General features: G+C 38.9%; 1 protein-coding gene across 4 annotated transcripts in view; it reads right to left on the bottom strand.

Moving 5' to 3' along the window:
- Nucleotides 1–19,681, bottom strand: part of MAPK10 (mitogen-activated protein kinase 10) — a 78,670-nt gene that overhangs the window by 44,916 nt on the left and 14,073 nt on the right. For all 4 annotated transcript variants that reach the window (XM_054202759.1, XM_054202760.1, XM_054202761.1 and 1 more), the window contains 2 exons: nt 3,597–3,726; nt 1,264–1,322 (listed from right to left, as the gene is read on the bottom strand). In XM_054202759.1, the coding sequence (XP_054058734.1) occupies nt 1,264–1,322; nt 3,597–3,726 (189 nt within the window). The remainder of the gene's footprint in view (nt 1–1,263; nt 1,323–3,596; nt 3,727–19,681) is intronic.

Genomic DNA, 19,681 nt, shown 5'->3' with positions numbered 1-19,681 from the left:
TGACACCGAAATGTGCAGAAAACAGAAGAGCCACAAGCACCAAATGACACGACTGCTTGGCTTTTGACCATTACAAGGAATGGCTAGCACAGCACATGTAGGAATTGGAGAGTACTAAAGATGTCTGACAGGCTAAAATATGCATCCCCCTGTGAAACGTCTCCAAAACTCCTCCTAAGATTGCATGACTTCGCACAACTCTCATTACAACTAGTTGGTCTTTTGCTTCTGATAAATAAGCTTCACTGACAATCTCAGCAGGACATTAACCCAATCCCCTTTAGTGGTAAGTTAATGTGCTAAACACATCAGCTCATTTCTTAGGAAACAGCACAGCTGATTCACAACTACAATATTACATGAAAACACTCTCAAACTTCGAGGAAAACACTAGCTCTATTCCAATGTGAGCTGCATGCCTTGTCTTCTCTCCAGCACTAGTTACCTCCTCTGCTCTGCACAAGTCTGCAGTGACAATACTATGTGGAAATTCCATATACCAAAATCAGAAAAGTAGCTGTTTGACTTAGCCATTGCTATCTGTCTGTTATCACTACTGATATTAGAGCACAGAATGGGAATACATTTCCATACAATGTATACAGAATATGGGAAAGACTGAAAGATAAAAGGAGTACAACTATATAAAACACTCAGTATTTACAATTTCACTCAGTGCAGGTTCATACTACACATAGTACTGCTTGTGCAATAGGGCAACGTTCAGCGGAGATGCTGGTTGTCCTCTACACACAGCATTAGTTCCCCAATATTTTTACGCAGCCAAAGGTTATATCAAAACAAATATGGAATGAGAAAAAGTTTCACATCGGTCTCTTTTACAGGAAGTTATTTCAGAATGAAGTGCCACAATTCACACACGTCAGGGAGTCACGTAACGACCATCATTTCCCAAGCAAACTAATAATACAAAAGCAGGCCCTTTTAAGTACTCATACCCCTTTCCTCTGCATGTGAAGGCAAATGCAAAAACACTAGAAGAGCCACCAGCAGGCTTTGCACACTGTTACAGCACTTAGGAAACCCAGTATTTGGCACCTTTTAAGTGTCAAAAGTGCTCTCAATATGGGAATGCAGAATATCAATAAGGGAATGCAGCAATACCCACAGCATAGACTACACATGATCTTTTTTAGAGGGGCTTATAACCTTTGTATTTTGCTGAGTTATTGCATTCAAGGTACACTATAATGCCCCACACGTCTCTAAAGCTTTAGGCTAATTACTGCCTGTGTTACTTACACATCCTGGAACTCCTCCAGAGATTTCTGTGGTGTGAAGACATTTAATAAACTGATAATCTGAAAAGCAAAGTAAGACAAAAGGATAAAGAGAAGTGATAAATGTAAGCAGCTAAGCCCATTTTGAAGTGTGTGTTAAAGGATAAACTCTGTTATTTCACTGCTCAATTTATACTAACATTTCTCACTTTATGGATCAGTCAGCAACATTCAAAATAAAATACCGCAGATCTCCAAGATTTCTTCTTTCATCACTTGAAATGGTTTCTGAGAGAAGGGTTAGTGATCAGTGACAAACCAAAATACTAAGGGTGAGACAGTCCTCTGAATTTTGAAGTTACACATTCAAAGACCAAATTCAGCCTCAATCTAGCATAGCAGTCCTCGTGCCAGAAATTTCTTATATATGAAGAATTCTCATCTGAGGGGACAAATAATAAAGGACCATTTTATTAAAAATACACAGGAAAATTTTCCTTCTCTCTGACATGGCCTAAATTCCTTTGAGGGCACATACGCACACAAGATGACACAAGTTCCATCATGAGAGGTACTGCTTTTTAATAGAAGCACCTTAGAACAGACGGCACATTCTGAGGAATTTTTTACTTGTATTTTTAAAATGCGCTGGGCTGTTGAAAGACACTGATAAGAATTTGTGAAACAGCACAAAGGAAAAAAGCAACCTTAAGAATTTCCCGTGCTTTCCTTCTGTCTGGGCAAAAGAGGTAGAAGATATCAGCACAGCCGCCATGAAGACAATATCTGAATGTCTCCCTCCATCATCACTCTAGGCTTTCTAACAGGAATCATTCAATATTCTTTCTGTCTACTCCACAGATTCTGACTGATTCTTGCCTCCGCACAGGTGCCTTTGCAATCGTCTTCTTCCTTTGCTGTTCTCTGTATAGACAGATTAAAACTCCGACCCAACCAATGTGGTGCTGTTGTAGGTTAACATTTTTTAAATTATATACTTAAAATTAATAATGCTGCTGCCGCCCTCTGCTCTTTCCAGTCCATTAAAAACATGAAGTGAGAATGTATCATTCTCTTGCCTACAGGGTTAACTACTCACTCATCCCTGCATTTCAAAGCCCCATAGATTGGTCTGACTGACAGTAGTTTCCACCCAAGTCAACAGGGAGGAGACAGGTATAGTTCTGATCAACCAGTGGAAACATAAGGACAAGTCAATGCCCAGACATGGGGCAGAGGACACTATAGGTGAAAAGTTCTGCTGCTTGCCATTTTAAGGTCAGTTCTTTTTCTTTCCATGTGAATTTGTGATTGAGAACAAGTGTCACATCTCACCTCACGTCATACTTTTCAAGCTTATTTATGCTTTGCATAAGGAGAGCCGTTGCAGGATCTGAGGCAAGAGTATATGTGTAGGAAACTGAAAAATTCACTCCTAATGAAAAGGAAAGGGCACACAGGTATGGCACCATGCCACAGCAGAAATCAAGGAATTGTACAAAAATTAAATCGTTGGGAGATCCCTTGACAATGCAATGGGGCAATCCTACATATCTCACGACAAAAAGCCAAGCTTATACAGCGTCAGGCAGACAGTTCTAACTAATAGATAGATGGTTACAATTAACATACAGCCCTGAAATAACTCTTTTGCTGCAGTGTAGGAATATTTTCATTCATTATGGATACTAAATGTTATACAATATGTAGTGGGTGTAAGAAGCAAGAAAGTCTAGAACCTGCTAGTGCTGTTTATTTTAACAGGAACACTGCATAGAAGGAATGGCATAACGTCTTGAGGCTTCAGAGTCCCTGGCTCCACAACATTAACTTACACATGAATATGTGAGAATGGAAAAGTGCTTTGGTTCTCGTCTTCAGCAGTTTTGCAGCAACCTTCACCACGATGACCCCTCACCTTGTACAATCTATACAATGCATCTATATGACTAGGTTTTAGATGAAATCCTGAACAAGGAGTGACGCTTGTGCATGGGTACTCCAACTTAAGAGACACTGCTTTTGAGTCACAGATCCCAGTGACAGGAAAATGGAGCCAGGATTCCAACAACCACTTACGCATTTCTGGATAAGGAGTTCACGAGAACGTATTCTGTTCTCTCCCCTTCTATCACCCCAGCCCTTAGTAGCAGCACCCCATTTGGCATAGCCTATAAATAAGCACATGGAAGATCCTCACTCTCTCGTGTGGGCATACAGTACTGGAAAGCCTGTAGCCCTTGAGCATAATTTACTTTTCATTTCTTCTATTTTAAAAACGCACCAAACAAAACCATTTTCTTTCTGACAAACCAATATGCATACCACTTCTCAGGTTACCGACTGAAAACTTACATTTTTATGATTCACACACTTCATGAGGACCAGCTCCCTGTAAGCTCGCTTGGCATGAGTTTGGTTCTGAAATGGTCTGCTGAGCTTCTTAATGGCCACGTTTCTGTCGAGGACGGCATCATATGCAGCACTGCAGTAATTACAAACACAGGGGTTATGCATCTTAGCAGATGTCCTCCATTTCTCATGGCAAATTTCTGAGCCTCACTTGTACTACCGCCTTTTTTTCCACTGAGAAAAATACTGGGGCAAAAGGAGGAGGGAGTTTCTAGTGAGAATAAGAAGACATCAAAAGGAAACATGTACCACCACATCAGCAGAAGACAGCATGCACCACTACTTCTGAACTTCAGTTCCATAAGAAATTAATGCTTATTATCAAGGGGTGGAAAAAAAATAATTAAGTAACTTCAAATAAAAATACAATAAAAACTAGATGAGACAAAAAGTTGTTTCATAAAGCAACTCTCTGTGCATTGGGTACAGCGGAGAGGCTTTTGCTTTTTCTGTCATGATTAAGGACACCTTCATGAAGTGGCTCAATGAACAATTGCCCACTTTTATCTAGAATGAAGTTTGTACTGTCCTTATGTTGCTAATGGAATCAAGTCATTTAATCATTCTTCAAGAGCATATCATCCAATTCCAATAACATACTTAGAAACAGAACCATTTCACAACAATCATTTCCTTGTCATTTGTCATTTCCTTCTGATAATGAAAAAATTTGTTACATATGCTTAGTTAAAAATTTTGAAAACGTGAAGAAATACAGGCTCTGGTTTGCAGAGTGGGCTTTTAAAGCTGGGCTCCTAAAATTCTCCTTATGGTTTGAAATGTTTTGTACAATCTTCAGTTATTTTGATAACCTTCACCTCCTATTAATTTGAACCACTTATTTTGGTGGTTCAAATCTGACTACACAAATTTTGACTTCTACATTTCACAAAACATGCTAATTCTTGGAAACATTCCCAAACGTACAGTCCTCAGACCCTCTTCCTGATTCTCCCTTTTACCAAGAACCAGGAAAGGCATGACACAAGTTTTCTGCTACTCCAAGAACAACAACAGTACATTTCCCAAAAGATACATCAACCAAACCACTAGTTGTTCTAAAAATAATTACTTTTTTAAGCATCAAAGCAAATATTCAAAATCCTATATTTTTTTTTCTTTTTAATTCATGATTATTGTAGACATTCACTGACATTCACTTACAGAGCCTTACTGACCAAGTACAGAGCAGAAAGCATGCAAGCATCAGTAGCTTAGTCACAAAGCCAACAAAACCATACAACTGCTCTAAGTAAAAAAGTGTTGGCAATGTATGTCTTCGAAATCACACAGGTGGAGAAGAAGAAATAGTGTAATTACACTACTCCTGCATAAATAACACACTGAATACATCCCATAAAGAATAATAATTGTTTGCTAAAGGTAACAAGGAGTTTTGTGAAAAATGCTTTAGTCTACTGTTGACATTTGGGGCAGGATTTCCCCTGAAAATATGTTCAAAGGGGAAAAAAAAAAAATCTCATGACTGCTTTTGCAGTTATTCTGAAACTATCAGGAAGTACCATTTTCACAGTTAAACTATTTCAGATCAAAATGTTAATTTACAGAAAAAAAGTAAAAATATATACTGAATCTGCCCAAATTATCAACGCTGTGAAATGCCAAGTCCTGCACCTGGGGAGGAATAGCCCCAGAAGCCATTACACGCTTGGGGGCCAACAGTCTGGAAAGCAGCTTTGCAGAGAAGGACCCAGAGGATGTGGTGGACAAGCCAGCAATGTGCCCTCATGGCAAAGAAGGACAACAGCATTCTTACCACTGTTCTTAAGTATCTGCTGGGAGGAGTAAAGATGATGAAGCCAGACTCTTCCAGTGGTCCTGAGCAACCTGCTTTAGTTGACTCTGCTTTGAACAGGTGGGTTGGATGAGATGCTCTCCAGCGTCATCCATTCTGTCACTTGGTAGGAATTCTTTTTTCTCTTATTCATTAATAAGGCACATAAATTTTATGACCCAGCAAACATCATGCTAGGCACATGCAGAAAAAAAGATATTCACTCACTACTATGAAGCAACATATATGAAGCAGCTCAGGTGATAAGGCTATGAAAGATCCTGTCTGACTTGACTTCATTTTGGCCAGAGAATTGCACTCAACTAAACCTTAAATTAGGAGGAACATGATGTGTGATTCAGCCTAACAGTACATAGCAGAAAGCAAACCTCCTGTAGCAACCGTCCAGAATTGTGTCTTTCATTCTCATTTAATTCAGCCACAACAGGGCATCATAAAGGCCACAATTAAAATATCCCTTAATTCCATTAAGAAAATATTAAAGAAATAAAATACAAAGCCAAAGGATTTAAAACCCATGATCCTTCAACAGTTAAATATTTTGTCTGTGTCATCATGGACATATATTGCAAATGCACTTCAGCAGACAAATCTCTCAACTAATCCATATTACTTGATAACCCTACTTCTTTTAAGAAGAAGAGCCTACATGAGACTCATCTGAGCTATGTAAGAGTACTTTGAATCATTTTAATAATCTTTTCTCATATTTTAATCTCATTAGATACATCATAAAAATCACTCACTAGGAGATAGAAAACAGTAATACCAAAAGTTTGTCTGGGCAACCATTTTCTCCAGTTTCTGATCTCCGTTTGCTCCTCTGAATTTTCTCTCTCCATCAAAGCAAGAGATAAAAAAGCATCAATCTAAAATCAGAAAACCAAAGGCTTCTTAACTCTTTGGCTTTTATGATCCATTCCCAGTCCTTTACATAGCATGGAGGAAAATAAAACAACTAAAGTAATCGTTTGTACAGGGATATTTACTTTGAGATACAGGGATCTTGACTGCAGTTCTATCATTGTCTTCTATCAAACGGAAGGTGTCCAACTACTTCAAGAGGTCAATACGTAAATTCATTGCACTGAGTAAATGAATAGCACTGATGGGTTTTTTTTCTATTCACCAGAGAGAAGCTTTTGTTTACAGACAGCCAACTATGCATTTTACTACAAATAAATTACAGATACCACATGTAGGTCCTCTCTCTGGTGCTTGCTACACAAAATCCTTACCTTGGAACACCAAGGTTAGTATTGATGATATATCAGCCGCCTTAAGACAAACTTCAATCACTGCCAGAAGAGTGGCTGTATAAACAGGTGACTCAAGGGAGCAGGAATAAGAGAGAGAGAGTAATGAGTGTCTGCAAACTCGGAAAAGGCTGAGTGTGAAAGTCAATTTCAAGATCTCTAATGAGACTGGACTTGCATCTAAAAGCCTGCGATTCTTTCTCTGGAAACTCTATCATAACATCTCTTGCTCGACTATGAATTTATTTTTTAATTTATACAGTTGCCCTATTTTTTTTTAACAAAGACTATAACTCACCCCTGGTCTTGTAATAAAATGAGCTCAGAAAAATCCTCCAAGTTTACTACCATATCTCTGGCAGCTGTACAGACAGAATTTGCTATAAATTCTGTTTACAGCTAGTTTGGCAAGGTAAATGTTAGTGTTAAATATGCCTTTTTAAACTGTAAATAATTTGAAACAAATCTATTTAGCAGAGATAAAAAAAATTATCCAGATGTGACTATAAATTCGTGACTACCAAGAGATACATGTAATTACAGCTATTCAACAAGACTCTTTGCTGACTTCAGCAGGAAAAAAAAAAAAAGAAATGAAACGAAACTCATTCTAGTCAGATATACACAAACCCAGATCATCATTTACCACTGATATTGTCTGTGAGTTCAGACTGTAGTGCTCAATGAGCAATGCTTTGTTATCATACACTTGAAGAACCAGCCATTCATTTTTATACCTGTTTCAAAAAGCAAAAGAAAAGCATTCTAGTTTCATGTACAAGTTTCTATTTCAATAGACACTTACCGAGTAAATACTTAAAATTATTCTTTCCATACAGGAATAACCCTTCTAATCAACAATGAACACTGAACATTTATCACTTCCATTAAATTCAACCCTAGAATAGACTACCAAACCCACAGAAAACATATTTTTTAAATCAACTTTGAGAGATGGGTTCCTAGGATAACAAATGTCAATTTTGATAGTTTCAAAATTCTTCAGATGGGGCACACACATCCTTTTCAAGATGCTTACCCTTTCTCAAGGCATTACTTCATTAAAGTACTATTATTAGCTCTCAGATGACAGAACAGAAGCCTGAAACAGGAAGGGAAGCTCCCAGACTCCAGCCTCCCAGGGCAGGCTGTGAAACGGAGACTCTCCTTAATCGCAGCAAACAGCTCTCTATATTAAGAAAGTGTCTTCACTGAATGTTGTAAAAATCCAAGGGACACTAAACATTCCTCTGACCTATCACTACATATAATATAATGCAACAAATATAGTATTAAAATCTTTCTGAAAAGCTACTTAATATTACACCCACTTTCTAAAGCGCCAAACTTTGGTCATTTTTGCCTTCCTCCAGAAAGACTCCATCTGCAGCTCTGTTTATTACGAATCACTGCTATTTATATCTGCATTACTTGATCTTTCTAAGTAAGGTAGTTTTGCCACTGACATTAGCATTTTGCCTTATTTCCTTCATCCCAGCACAGCAAGAGGGAAGAAAGCTGAAACTGAATTTGTTAAACAAAGCACTGATCTGTGTATTTGAAATACCCTGGTTATTTAGTGCTGAGATCTCCCATCAGTGGAGAGAACTGGTAACCTTGAAAATCACAGTTAACAAGAATGTTAATGATAGCTCATTCTCAACAATCAACACAGATATACTGAGTGGAACATATTCTGTATACACACACAGATACACATCTAAATATATATACACATATACATAAAAAGAAAAGCACAGATGTATGTATACATAAATCCTTTTCACAGCAATTTCTCTGACTTCAAACTCCCTGCCCTTGGTTTCAGATAACTATCACTACTGCACTTTCGGAAGACATCATTTTGAGGAACGACAAGAGCCAAGTCTCTTTTTTCTTTATCAAGCAAAATTTCTGTAAAAGTGGTTTATGAAACTATAACCATAAAATATTTTAAGTGATTTTTCCTCTGTCTACTTCAGGTCCCATTTCAGGCAAGCACTCTCTAACAAACAGTGAAAAAGTTATTTTGCTTTAAGCAAATTTTAAAGTGTATTTGGGTAGGGTTTTTTGCAGGTTTTGTTTGTTTGCTTTTTATGTTGAGCTCACTTATCAGTCCAAATTTTAGAATGAAATTAGACCTTCTCATTCTTACCTTTTTTTACCCTCTTTTGACATGTAACTTCCGAGTTTCTAGAGGCAGACATCGACACATTTCTATTTACAAACTGTGCATATTCCTCTCTTCAATAAATACTTTTAAGCAAAAAAAAAAAAAATCATTATTTTTAGAGTGAAAACTTCTCTCCAGGAAGTATCTTTAAAAACAGTGAATGTTTTCCTTGAAAATGGTGTAAAAGAAAAGAATTCCATACATGCACCAACACGCAGAAACAGCTTCTCCCTAACAGTATAAGTTAAAGGCCACTGACATGAACAAGAGCGTTTAAATGTCCTTATTAGGTTTGGAATCAAGTCTGTGTGCTGAAAACCCAGAAAATTACCAGTATGACCCTAAAGAAGAGTTGCAGACCTGTTGTCAGGAATGGCTACTCTACACTCCGGAGCAGGTCTATTTCTTCTCAAAACGCAGAGAAATTCAGTGGCCTCTGAGACTATATTCAGAGCTGATGCTTAAGACCACCAATACAGTTTCATAACGGATGACTGCTGCACTTTTTCTGTTACAGTATACAGTTCCAGCTATTTGTTTTGATTTTCCATCAGCTCACAGCTTCTTGCAATCAGCTGGTAACAGCTGGACTAGGAAATACAATCAAGCTGCCTCCCCAACTGCAACACAAGTCATCATCTACTTTTTTACTATAGCCATGGATGTTTCACAGAATAAACAAATCGGTCTCCAAGACCTTCCGTGAGCTTCCTCATCATGGCCGAGATAGCTGATTGATCTCAAAATGCTCCTTCCTGCACTGCATGGGGCAGCAAAGATTGTGCATGCTGAACTGCAGCAGAGGAGAAAAACACAGGCATCCTGCCACAGCAAATACCTTGCCAGCAAGGTGCTCCAGCTGGTGCCCTTTGGAGCCCCTTCACGTGCCAAGACGACATGAAACCTAAGCAGCAAAGATAAAAAGAAAGGTCAAGCCTAGCTGTCACCTCAGTGCATTTTAAATGGTGGCAGGTCCCCTCTTTGGGCCCTTGGGAACATTGCAGCCAAAACAAGGTAACTCCCTGACAAATGTTCAACATGTGATCTCTTATCCTGTGTTAGAATGAAGTAATGTGAGAGAGGACAGAAGTGCTTGAATCATTTGGGATTATCATCCTACTCCTTGAATGGGAGTTCAATATTGGTGTCAAGATCATATAATGAATTCTGTAGCAGTTAAACTTCAAAGATGCACCATTAAACTTGGATGATTTTAAGACAAAAGTTCAAAATGTGTGGCTCTATTTTACATTTCAGTGTTTAATCAGGAAAGATAGGTTTGTTTTCAAAGAAAACTCTTAGAGAATCATGCCCGCTGTTCAGCGTGCACATGCTTTCATATATTTACTAAATTTATGGTAGGCAAAATCCAGTTAAAACCAGAAAAGACATGTCTTGCTCTCTGCTTTTACAATACTCTTCATTTAGTGTACTGCACTAGAAAATGCTTGGCCTCAAACTTTGCTTGTAAGACTTATGGTTCTGATACTGAAATAAAGTCCTCTGAAAATGAAGAACTTTATTGTCTAATTCATATTATGGATTTTACATTTAGATATTTCATATTTTAGAACAAAGAAGAGCAACCGTGGCACATTTTGACTAAAAAATGTCCACATCTCCTGTATCCTTTCCCTATAGTGTCACTGAAATTATTAGGCCCTGGTTAAATGGAAATATGTTTTAGTTGAGCTACATGTTTTTTCAGAAATCAGAACGAAGCTCTCTGGTTATCCACACATTAAACAAGAAAAGGTGATTTAAAGAGCTCTACACGTATTTCTGTATGAAAATGTATGGAAATGACAAAAAGAAGAAAGAAAGAAGAACTGCTCATGTGTCCAGTCGTAACTGTGCTTATTGAAATGGGAGTCAAACAAACAAGTCTTTGCCACAGCTAGAAGAAAGTACTTCAACAGGAATCCTTCCCCAGTCAGATCTGCGGCAGTGTATGCCTAGATATTTATGATCTTAAAGAACTTGTTCAGAGGTCCAAATGCACTCAGGCCTATTCTTAAAAAAGCGAACACAAAGTCCAAGCCCACAACTCATCCAGTCCCTTTACTGTCACCCATAAAGGACTAGAACAGTATCATTTTCATATCCATGACATCTGCAGTCCAATTTTGAATTCATATTACTCATTCTGTTTAAAGTACTACGGTCATTGCCTGATATGTCAAAGCCAAGCAGCCCTTTCCAGCAAAGATAAACTGGGAAGCAAAATGAATTTGTATTTCTAAGGGCAACTAGATTTAAAAACTTTGCTGTGAAATCTATTTTACAATTCAGTCCTGCTGAGACAGCTCTTATCTGCCAAACTTTCAGATGTGTGTTCTGAAGGAAGATGATCGAGCCATCATACGTAAAACAATGTAAAAGAAGTTGCACAGAAAAAAGGGCTGGAATGCTTATTTTTAGTACACATATTTACAGTAAAAGTTCATTCAACATCTCTCACTGGTGGCTCCAAATGTGCTATATTATAACTTTATCAATTATACTACCGGGTAAAACTGTAAAATAACAAAATATTTCACTATGTGGCAAAAGAAGCTACATACTTGGAGAACTGCTGGGAAAAAGAGGAATCACAGGCTGGAATCTATTAAGAAAAAGGAGGGTCTGCAGTAAAATTTGCCCTCTATTTCTTGCTGACAAATTCTTCTGTTACTAGACTAAACCTGCTCTGCTGATATCTTCTTTTAAAACACCAAGGCAGATTCTGTGCACTTGGCTGAAGTTGAGTACCTAGCACATTAAAACTGTCAGTCACATGAAAAATCTTTTTGGATCTACAAACTGAAATAGACAACAGCTACTATCTTCCATGGCCACCTCACAGTCATAATTTAAAAGACTTGCTGGCTTGCCTGACAAACAGAACAAAAGCTGTCAGCTTGGAGAAAAAGAAACATTATTTCACAACATTTCTTGCTGCATTTCTCAACTGATTAAAAATCAAAATTCAACCAAGCACTAAAAACATATCGTCAGCAAATCATCATCTGAAATGTGATAATCATGGAAGGAAAAAAAGTTAACGTAAAAAGGTTAACCCTAAAAGGCTACTCAAATTCAAGTTTCCTAAAATTAACCCTGCAATCTCTGCAAGGCTATTCTAAGCGGACAGAAACAGAAGATCGGAGACACCAAAATGTCGGTGCTATTCTGGGAAGGAAGAAAGCCAATGCTGCCACATACATCACCTTTGTGCTCCCAGCCAAAGGGCCAGTAAACAGCCTGCCCCTATGCTGACACTAACTCAATAAACCCAGGTTGCTCTAACTCATTCATCACTCTCTTGTACAACTGGGGTAATTCTGTATCTACAGTCTCTCATACTGAAGGACATCTCTGATGCTAGCAGGTAGAACTGATGATTTATAAGGACACCAAATGTTTTACCTGCTGCATAACAAGCCAAAATGCCTTTGTTAACAGCAACAACATTTAAAATTACTTAGGTTTTTGGGTTGCCCTGTTATACCAGAAACTTCAAGATGTGATGCTCTGACACAATTTTAAAGCCAGATTTTTCTTTGAATTAGAAACTCTACCCCCTTCTGTGACTCATGGTGAATTAGCGACCCCAGAGCTACTAAATTTATTTCCAGTTTGTAAATGAGCACCAATGAATTTCGGATGGAAAAGTATAACATCATGAATCCAGAAAAGAATAAAAGCAAAAAAAACAACCCAAAACCCCCTCAATGTCCTGTTTGCCACTTGCTTTCACTCCTGCCTTTGAGTCTTCCTCCTTTCTGCTTCCCTTCCTAACTGCCTCTTTCTTTATTGCAACTCTTGCCCATTTTGGTGAGTTTTCCCCACTCATGTCATGCCAGACACGTCTCACCTTGTTCACAAACTTCACCTAGGCTTCATACACAATCTCTTGTTTCATATTCTCCTTCTATTTTGCACAACACCCATTATACTAAAATTTTTTTTTTGGCTGTCTCTGTTTTTTATGATTGTCTAAGGATAGCAGGTCTTGGGACAAAGGACAACTTTTTGCTTTCTGTAAACCACTGTGAAAATCTGTAGACCATATAAATATCAGAGAATAAATATCAGCAATACATGCTGGCAAAGAAAATGTGATTATCTGAGCTGCATTTCCTCCCAGACGGGGTCTAGTTTTTCTATTTCTGGTTTCATTGCTTCTTTTATTTGGGCTCTGTCCTATAGCCCTACCTCTCAGATTCTATATGGTCACAGCTATTCTTCTATCATGGGAGAAAACCCATGTCCCTAAGAGGGAACAGAAGTGTTTAGTGCAATTGCTCTCATATTAAACAAGTGATGACGATGCAACAGTCTTCATTTCAGTAGTGACAGGATTTCAAGTGAATGAAATAAAAGAATAAGTCTGAACTCAGTTAAGGAATGGCTCAATGCACTAACAGTAGTTAGTTCTAACCTGGATTTCCTCCTTGAACTGAAATTTGTCTGCGACTGAATTCCAGGCAGACAACCTGACACAACAGGAGAAGCAAGGAGAATCTTGAAAAAAAATCTGTCTGATATGTTGAAGTGTAGGAGTGAGATAGAACAAATGTGAGAAAAGGCAGATCTGGCAGTGACCAAAAGGAAGTTTTTGATGGGGCAGGAGCAGATAGGTGCCTGAAATCCATAAAAGGAGTTATAAAATGTTACTGCCTGATAGTGAAAAGTATACATTAAATAGCAGTTTTAATCAGCCAACACAGAAAGAGCTTAAGTTACACAAACAATAGTTACCTCTCTGCAGTCACAAAATTTACGAACACCTGATAAATTTTTTAATGGCTCTAACACGATCATAGGTGCTTATCCAGTCATGGCTATGAACAAAACTGCTCTATAATCTAAGAACTGTACTGATCCAACTGAAAATCCTTGGTGTCAATGCTCTCGCATGAGCCTGACAGTGCCTTTATAGGACTGTACTTTATGACCAAGTAAAGTGAGTATTGCTGTCAGGGGTCACAAAAACAGGTTGTGCTGAGATAGTTTCTACATCAGCTTATTTACTTTTTATTTTCCCCCACAAATTTGCAGAGAGAAAATTTGGAACAGATTTTGCCTGCTTAACTACTGTAGTCATGGAAACTATACAGGTTCTTTAAGGAGAAAAGAAGAAAAAAAAGGACAGAGTCAGAAATATAGGCAGTCTGAGTATTTTAGAGAGAGAGACCCTGATCTCTTTGCCAGCAGAGCATCGTATGGCATGTTTTCTTATATACAGTTTGCAATTACCAGAACCTAAATTACATTTTAGATTTCTGTGTACTGGTAAAGGGAAATGAAAGACGAGAAGACAAACATGAAATACGTGTTGACTTCCTACCTACCAGGAATCTCGGCAGTTAGGCAGAAAAAGGACATTACCAAAAAACATTTGATAAATACTGTTTGTAATGTAACTACATGTCAGACATCTAAAAACGACAAAAAAGATACAACAATAATCCTTGCTCAAACATTACATCTCGGGTACCCCTGGCGCATAAAAATGGGTCTTCATCCTGCCTCAGACGCCTTCATGCACTGCTACTGGATATATACCTTTTTTTTGCTTCTTTCTCACTTATATTACATATTAGTAGTTTGACACATGGGAGCTGTTCCTTGTGATGCTAATGGTGGTTTCCTCCACACCCAAGCTAAGTTCTTTGTTGGTCATTAGCAAGAGCATTGTGAGACATTGCCTCTCTTCTCACCCTGTATCCAAGCAAACTGTCTCCAAATATGTGTTACTACGTAAATTCTAACATCACCTTAAGAAACATAAATCTGACAAACTTAGATAAGCACCCTCACTCAATATTCTGGAGCTCAAGTCCACAGATATACTCAGTCTTTGCTGTTCCCACTGGGAGTCTCTCAGCACCTTAAAATTCATGTGACGCTGCTACAGATTGCAAATACAACTGGGAAGCTTGCTCTTCTTCTGAAGAATGAAGGCATAGATACATCAGAACCACAAATCAGAATGTGCTGTTCTAGATGTTCATCAGACAGTGATCAGTGGTTAACTGAATACCTGCAATTAAATTTTGGAGCAACGACACGCTAGAAAATCCAAAGAATACTACAAGGTGAACACAAATTGGTAGTTGGAGAAAAATCCTGCAATGCACAAAAGAATGAGTGAGGCTTGAAGATTGCTGTGAGTTTACTTACGGTATTTCAACATTTAAGAACTTACCAAAGTGGAAAAAAAAATTCTGGCAATAGTTTAAACCACCTTTTCTCAGGAGAAAAAAAAATACCTCATCAGGTGCTGCCATTGTATGAGATGACATTAGCATTGGGAAACATCAGATAATTTACTTAAATGGACATGGTTATTTCACTAACCGTACAGTTATAGTTCACAGTACAAACTGACAGCTGTTTTCTACATCACTCTCACACTCAACACTTGTAATACTCTTTAAAGGTTGTCTTGAAAAACCTCTTCAGGAGCGGAGTGCCAAAGCGCATCAGCAAAGCACACAACAGCATGAGAAAGAGTACACAAGCTGAACTAATGGACATAATTTGGAGAATCTTTAACAGAACAGGATAAATCCGCAGTGCCAGCCAACAGAATGTTAAGCACAAAAAGTCTGCTCTTTCTGAGATGTGACTGTCTAACTGAAATGCAAGTAACTGAACTCACGACACATGCTCAGTACTGATTCACAGGAGAGACTGTAACTGACAAAATTAACACTGCTATTCCCTTCAGAGCCACGGAAATTCTAGGCATATCTGGGTACATGGTTCACTTCATTGTCCCTCTGAATGACATAGAATCATAGAATTGACTAAGTTGGAAGGGACCTTTCAGATCATCTAGTGCAACCATCAACCTAACTCTGACAAAAACCATCACTAAACCATATCTCCAAGCACTATGTCTACCCGTCTTTTAAATACCTCCAGAGAGGGTGACTCAACCACTTCCCTGGGCAGCCTGTTCCAATGCTTAATAACCCTTTCAGTGTAAAAAATTTTCCTAATTAATTCAGACTGGATAGTCTAAACCTCCCCTGTTGCAACTTGAGGCTGTTGCCTCTTGTCCTATCGCCTGTTACTTGGGAGAAGAGACCGATCCCCATCTCTCTACAGCCTCCTTTCAGGTAGTTGTAGACAGCAATCAGGTCTCCCCTCAGCCTCCTTTTCTCTAGGCTAAATAACCCCAGCTCCTTCAGCCGCTCCTCATAAGACTTACTCTCCAGACCCCTCACCAGTTTTGTTGCCCTTCTTTGGACACACTCCAGCACCTCAATGTCTTTTTTGTAGTGAGGGGCCCAAAACTGGACACAGTGCTTGAGGTGGGGCCTCACCAGTGCCAAGTACAGGGGGGTGATCACTTCCCTAGTCATACTCACCACACACATTCTTTGTTCTCCTCTTCTGAGGAAAATTAGTGATCTATCCCGTGGTGAGAATACCTCTGAACTTCAATTGAACTATGCCAGTTTATACAAGTGGAAATGTTGAATTCTGTCAAGGAATACAGTATTTCAATTCAGTGGCACAAAGAAACCAAAACATTACTGGGATAGCAGAGTCACGATGGAGAAATATATTGATCTCTCAAGAACTTTAATACATGACATCCAGCTAAACAATACAAACAAGGTTCTACAATAACTGTAAGACACTGAGATGTCCACTATTCTCTGTCTCTTTTCCAATTCACCATAGCAAAAGCATAGACAACTTCTTTGGCCAGTGTGGGCTCAGAATCGATTATGCTCAGAAGTGTCAGCTCCTCTTTTCTACGGCTTTTACCATTATTCCCGTTGCAATATCACTTTAGAACCTTATACTCAGACGAGGTATCAATTGTGTTACACAAAACCAGAACTGAAGGATAACCATCACACAAAAGAGCTCAAGTGTTTTTGCAAACTCAAAGATCTGATCCTCTTCATTTACAGGAACTTTCCATGCAGATAGTAGTAAAATTAAAATCTATTTTTAAGTGGTTCTATTGATTGATTATGTTCATATCCTCACAGACCTCCACCAGAGCTCTATAGGATGGAACAGGTTTCCCTCTAATAATTGTCTTAGTATATATAATACATGAATATATGGAGGATTGGAGGAAGTTTTAGCCAACTCCATCTTAACAAATCTTCCATTACCAGTATCGTGACACAACAGGACACTTCCCTATGATAGTTCCAAGGGGAACAGCAACAAAAACCCCTTCATACTGGGCATCTTGTAGTGGACATATTAGTCACGTTCCTCCTCCGGCCTTTGAACACTATGGGAAGTGGCTGAGTCAACATCCCTGAAGGTATTTAAAAGACGTGTAGATGTGGCACTTAAGGACATGGTTTAGTGGTGGACTTGGTAGTGTTATGTTAATGGTTGGACTCAGTGATCTTAAGTGTCTTTTCCAACTTAAATGATTCTATGGTTCTATGACTACTTTAGGAAAGAATATAAGCCACAACAAGCACCACCATCATAATATGCTGATTTTAAAGAACTCTCACTCTGGTCAGATTCAACCAGCAAATTACAATTAAATCAGCAAAAGAGAACGTACAGTAACCTTAGGCAATATTGCAAGCTGTCAGTTGAGTTGCTGACTCTTACCTGTTACAGGGAACACAAAGACACTCTGCAATCTCCTTCATATTCAAGGCTCAAAGATATAATCAAATTGGTAATTCCAAAAAAAAACCCCACACAACAAATTGCCCAATTTACTACTTCAAGAATATATTTATAGTCTCCTGTATATCTGCAGATGAGATAATTTCTACACTTATAATGCATTCACTGAAGAGCTACCAGGACTCTTCAAAACTATCCTCAAACCATCATTCCTGCTCCCATACTCCCCTCCCCACCACACCCCTAACATTACTCCAAGACACAACAACTTCTTGCATAAAGTAGATAGCATAATGCACTTCCCAGCTAGCACTCCCCTGGTCCAGCCTGACATGTAATTAGACCTCATCCCAACATCATGCAGCATGAAAGCCTGTCTTCACTCTTCAGAAAACAGCAAGATAAACACTCAGGATTTCAGCTGAAAGACATCATCAGGCTCATCTATTTGATACTCACACAGACAGCTTTGTCTTCAAAGCTAACACTTTCTCTTGATAATGCACACAGGTATAGGCACCAATGTGGTCATAAACAAGGCCAAATGTCTACATAAGCTGCTTCTAAGATTTTAATTATTTATATCCTCAAGCCTGTAAGTGATGTCTTCACTGCCTGTCATGGAAAACTAGACTTCACCTTTGCTTCCATCATAAATTCAAAAACTATTACAGCCCCTTCAAATTGCTTTTGAAATATTTCTAGACATCACAGGAAGTATAAAAAATATCACAGGCAATATAAAAAATGATAGCTTGCAAAGCACAGCAGAAGACCTACAGATCAATTGCCTTGCTTCCAGGCAAAAAGCATTCATTTAAAACCCAAAGAAACAGCCACTCCAACATCAGCATATTTCTGCTGATTTTATGTGTCCTGCTCTGGGGTAGAGCGGGGCCGACCTTCTGTTCCGTGAGAGGCTCCGGCTCCCGCCTGTTGCCGTGGCAACCGGGGTCAGCTGACTTGGTTGGTTACCCCATGGAGGGCTTGCACCCGCGGGGAGGCGTGGACAGGTCAGGTGACCCAAACTGACCAATCGGGTGTTCCATCCCGTCTGCCACGCTCGGGAGAAAAGCTGAGGGGCCCAAGGGGTCGGGGTGGCTCTTCCTCAATGGCTGATGGCTGAGGGGGGCCCTGTCGGCTCCTCTGCCTTTTGATCCCGGTCACTGTGTTCCAGTTGTCACGGGGTCCAGTCTGGAACTTCCCCAGTGCCTGCCAGTGACATTCCCCTGGGAGCTTGATATGGTTTTGTGTATATTTATTTATATTGTATCTATTTCATTATTTCCTTTTTTATTTTATTATTAATATTTCATTGAAGTGGTTTAGTTTTTTCCCAAACTCATAAATCTCCTTGTCTGTCTTCCTCCTTTCCTTGGAGCGAGAGGTGGGGGAGAGCATCTGTTGTCTTGCCATGGGCCAACCTGTCCCAAAGCATGACATTATGGAACCTGAGAATTTCTCTCCTTCCACCCTCATCTAAACCACCCATACACGCAGGTTGAAGGGACCTGGCTGTGTCTCTCTCTCCCTTGTAAAATAAGGTAGTTTTCAACTGCCTTCTAACATTGCAGAGGGGTATCAACTACTTCTTCTCTCAGTGGTTTTAAGTGGGATATATCGAATTAAACTCAGAAAATTGTTCTCAACTCATTTTACCTTTGACATCTTCTGTTTCTATCACAGACTTAAAGATCAACTCGTGGTTAAAAGCCTATGTAGTTATTACAACTACAGCTTGCTCTAATAAAATACAAGCTCTGTTTCAGCCATCTCCCATTGTCATCATGCCTATAACAACATGAAAATTTTATGCAAACACACCCTATATAGTCTTTCTCTCAGATGTCAGTGTGATGTACAGTGAGCAGACAGCCTACGCTTGCACTAAGAGTAGTTTTTGCAGAGTGAAGAGGAACTTCCCTGCTCAAGAAACTCCAAGCAGCTTGCATTGTTCTGTCGGCAAAAGTAATTTTGTGAATATAGTTAATACAAATCCCATTGAAAGCTCCCACAATTAATTTCCGAAGATACTGAATGCAATACATCTACAACCAATACCACTTTCTCACTGAGTTTATAATTATTTCACATGGGTCCAATGACAATTACGACTAACACTCACAGCATATGGTTTTCGCTTTTTCGCATAATTTAATAAATTATCATC

This window comes from Rissa tridactyla, chromosome 5 (genome assembly GCF_028500815.1).
Source record: "Rissa tridactyla isolate bRisTri1 chromosome 5, bRisTri1.patW.cur.20221130, whole genome shotgun sequence".
NCBI classification, from domain to species: Eukaryota; Metazoa; Chordata; class Aves; order Charadriiformes; family Laridae; genus Rissa; species Rissa tridactyla.
Note: the sequence above shows the minus strand (reverse complement) of the source record. Positions and strands in the feature narration are given on the sequence as shown.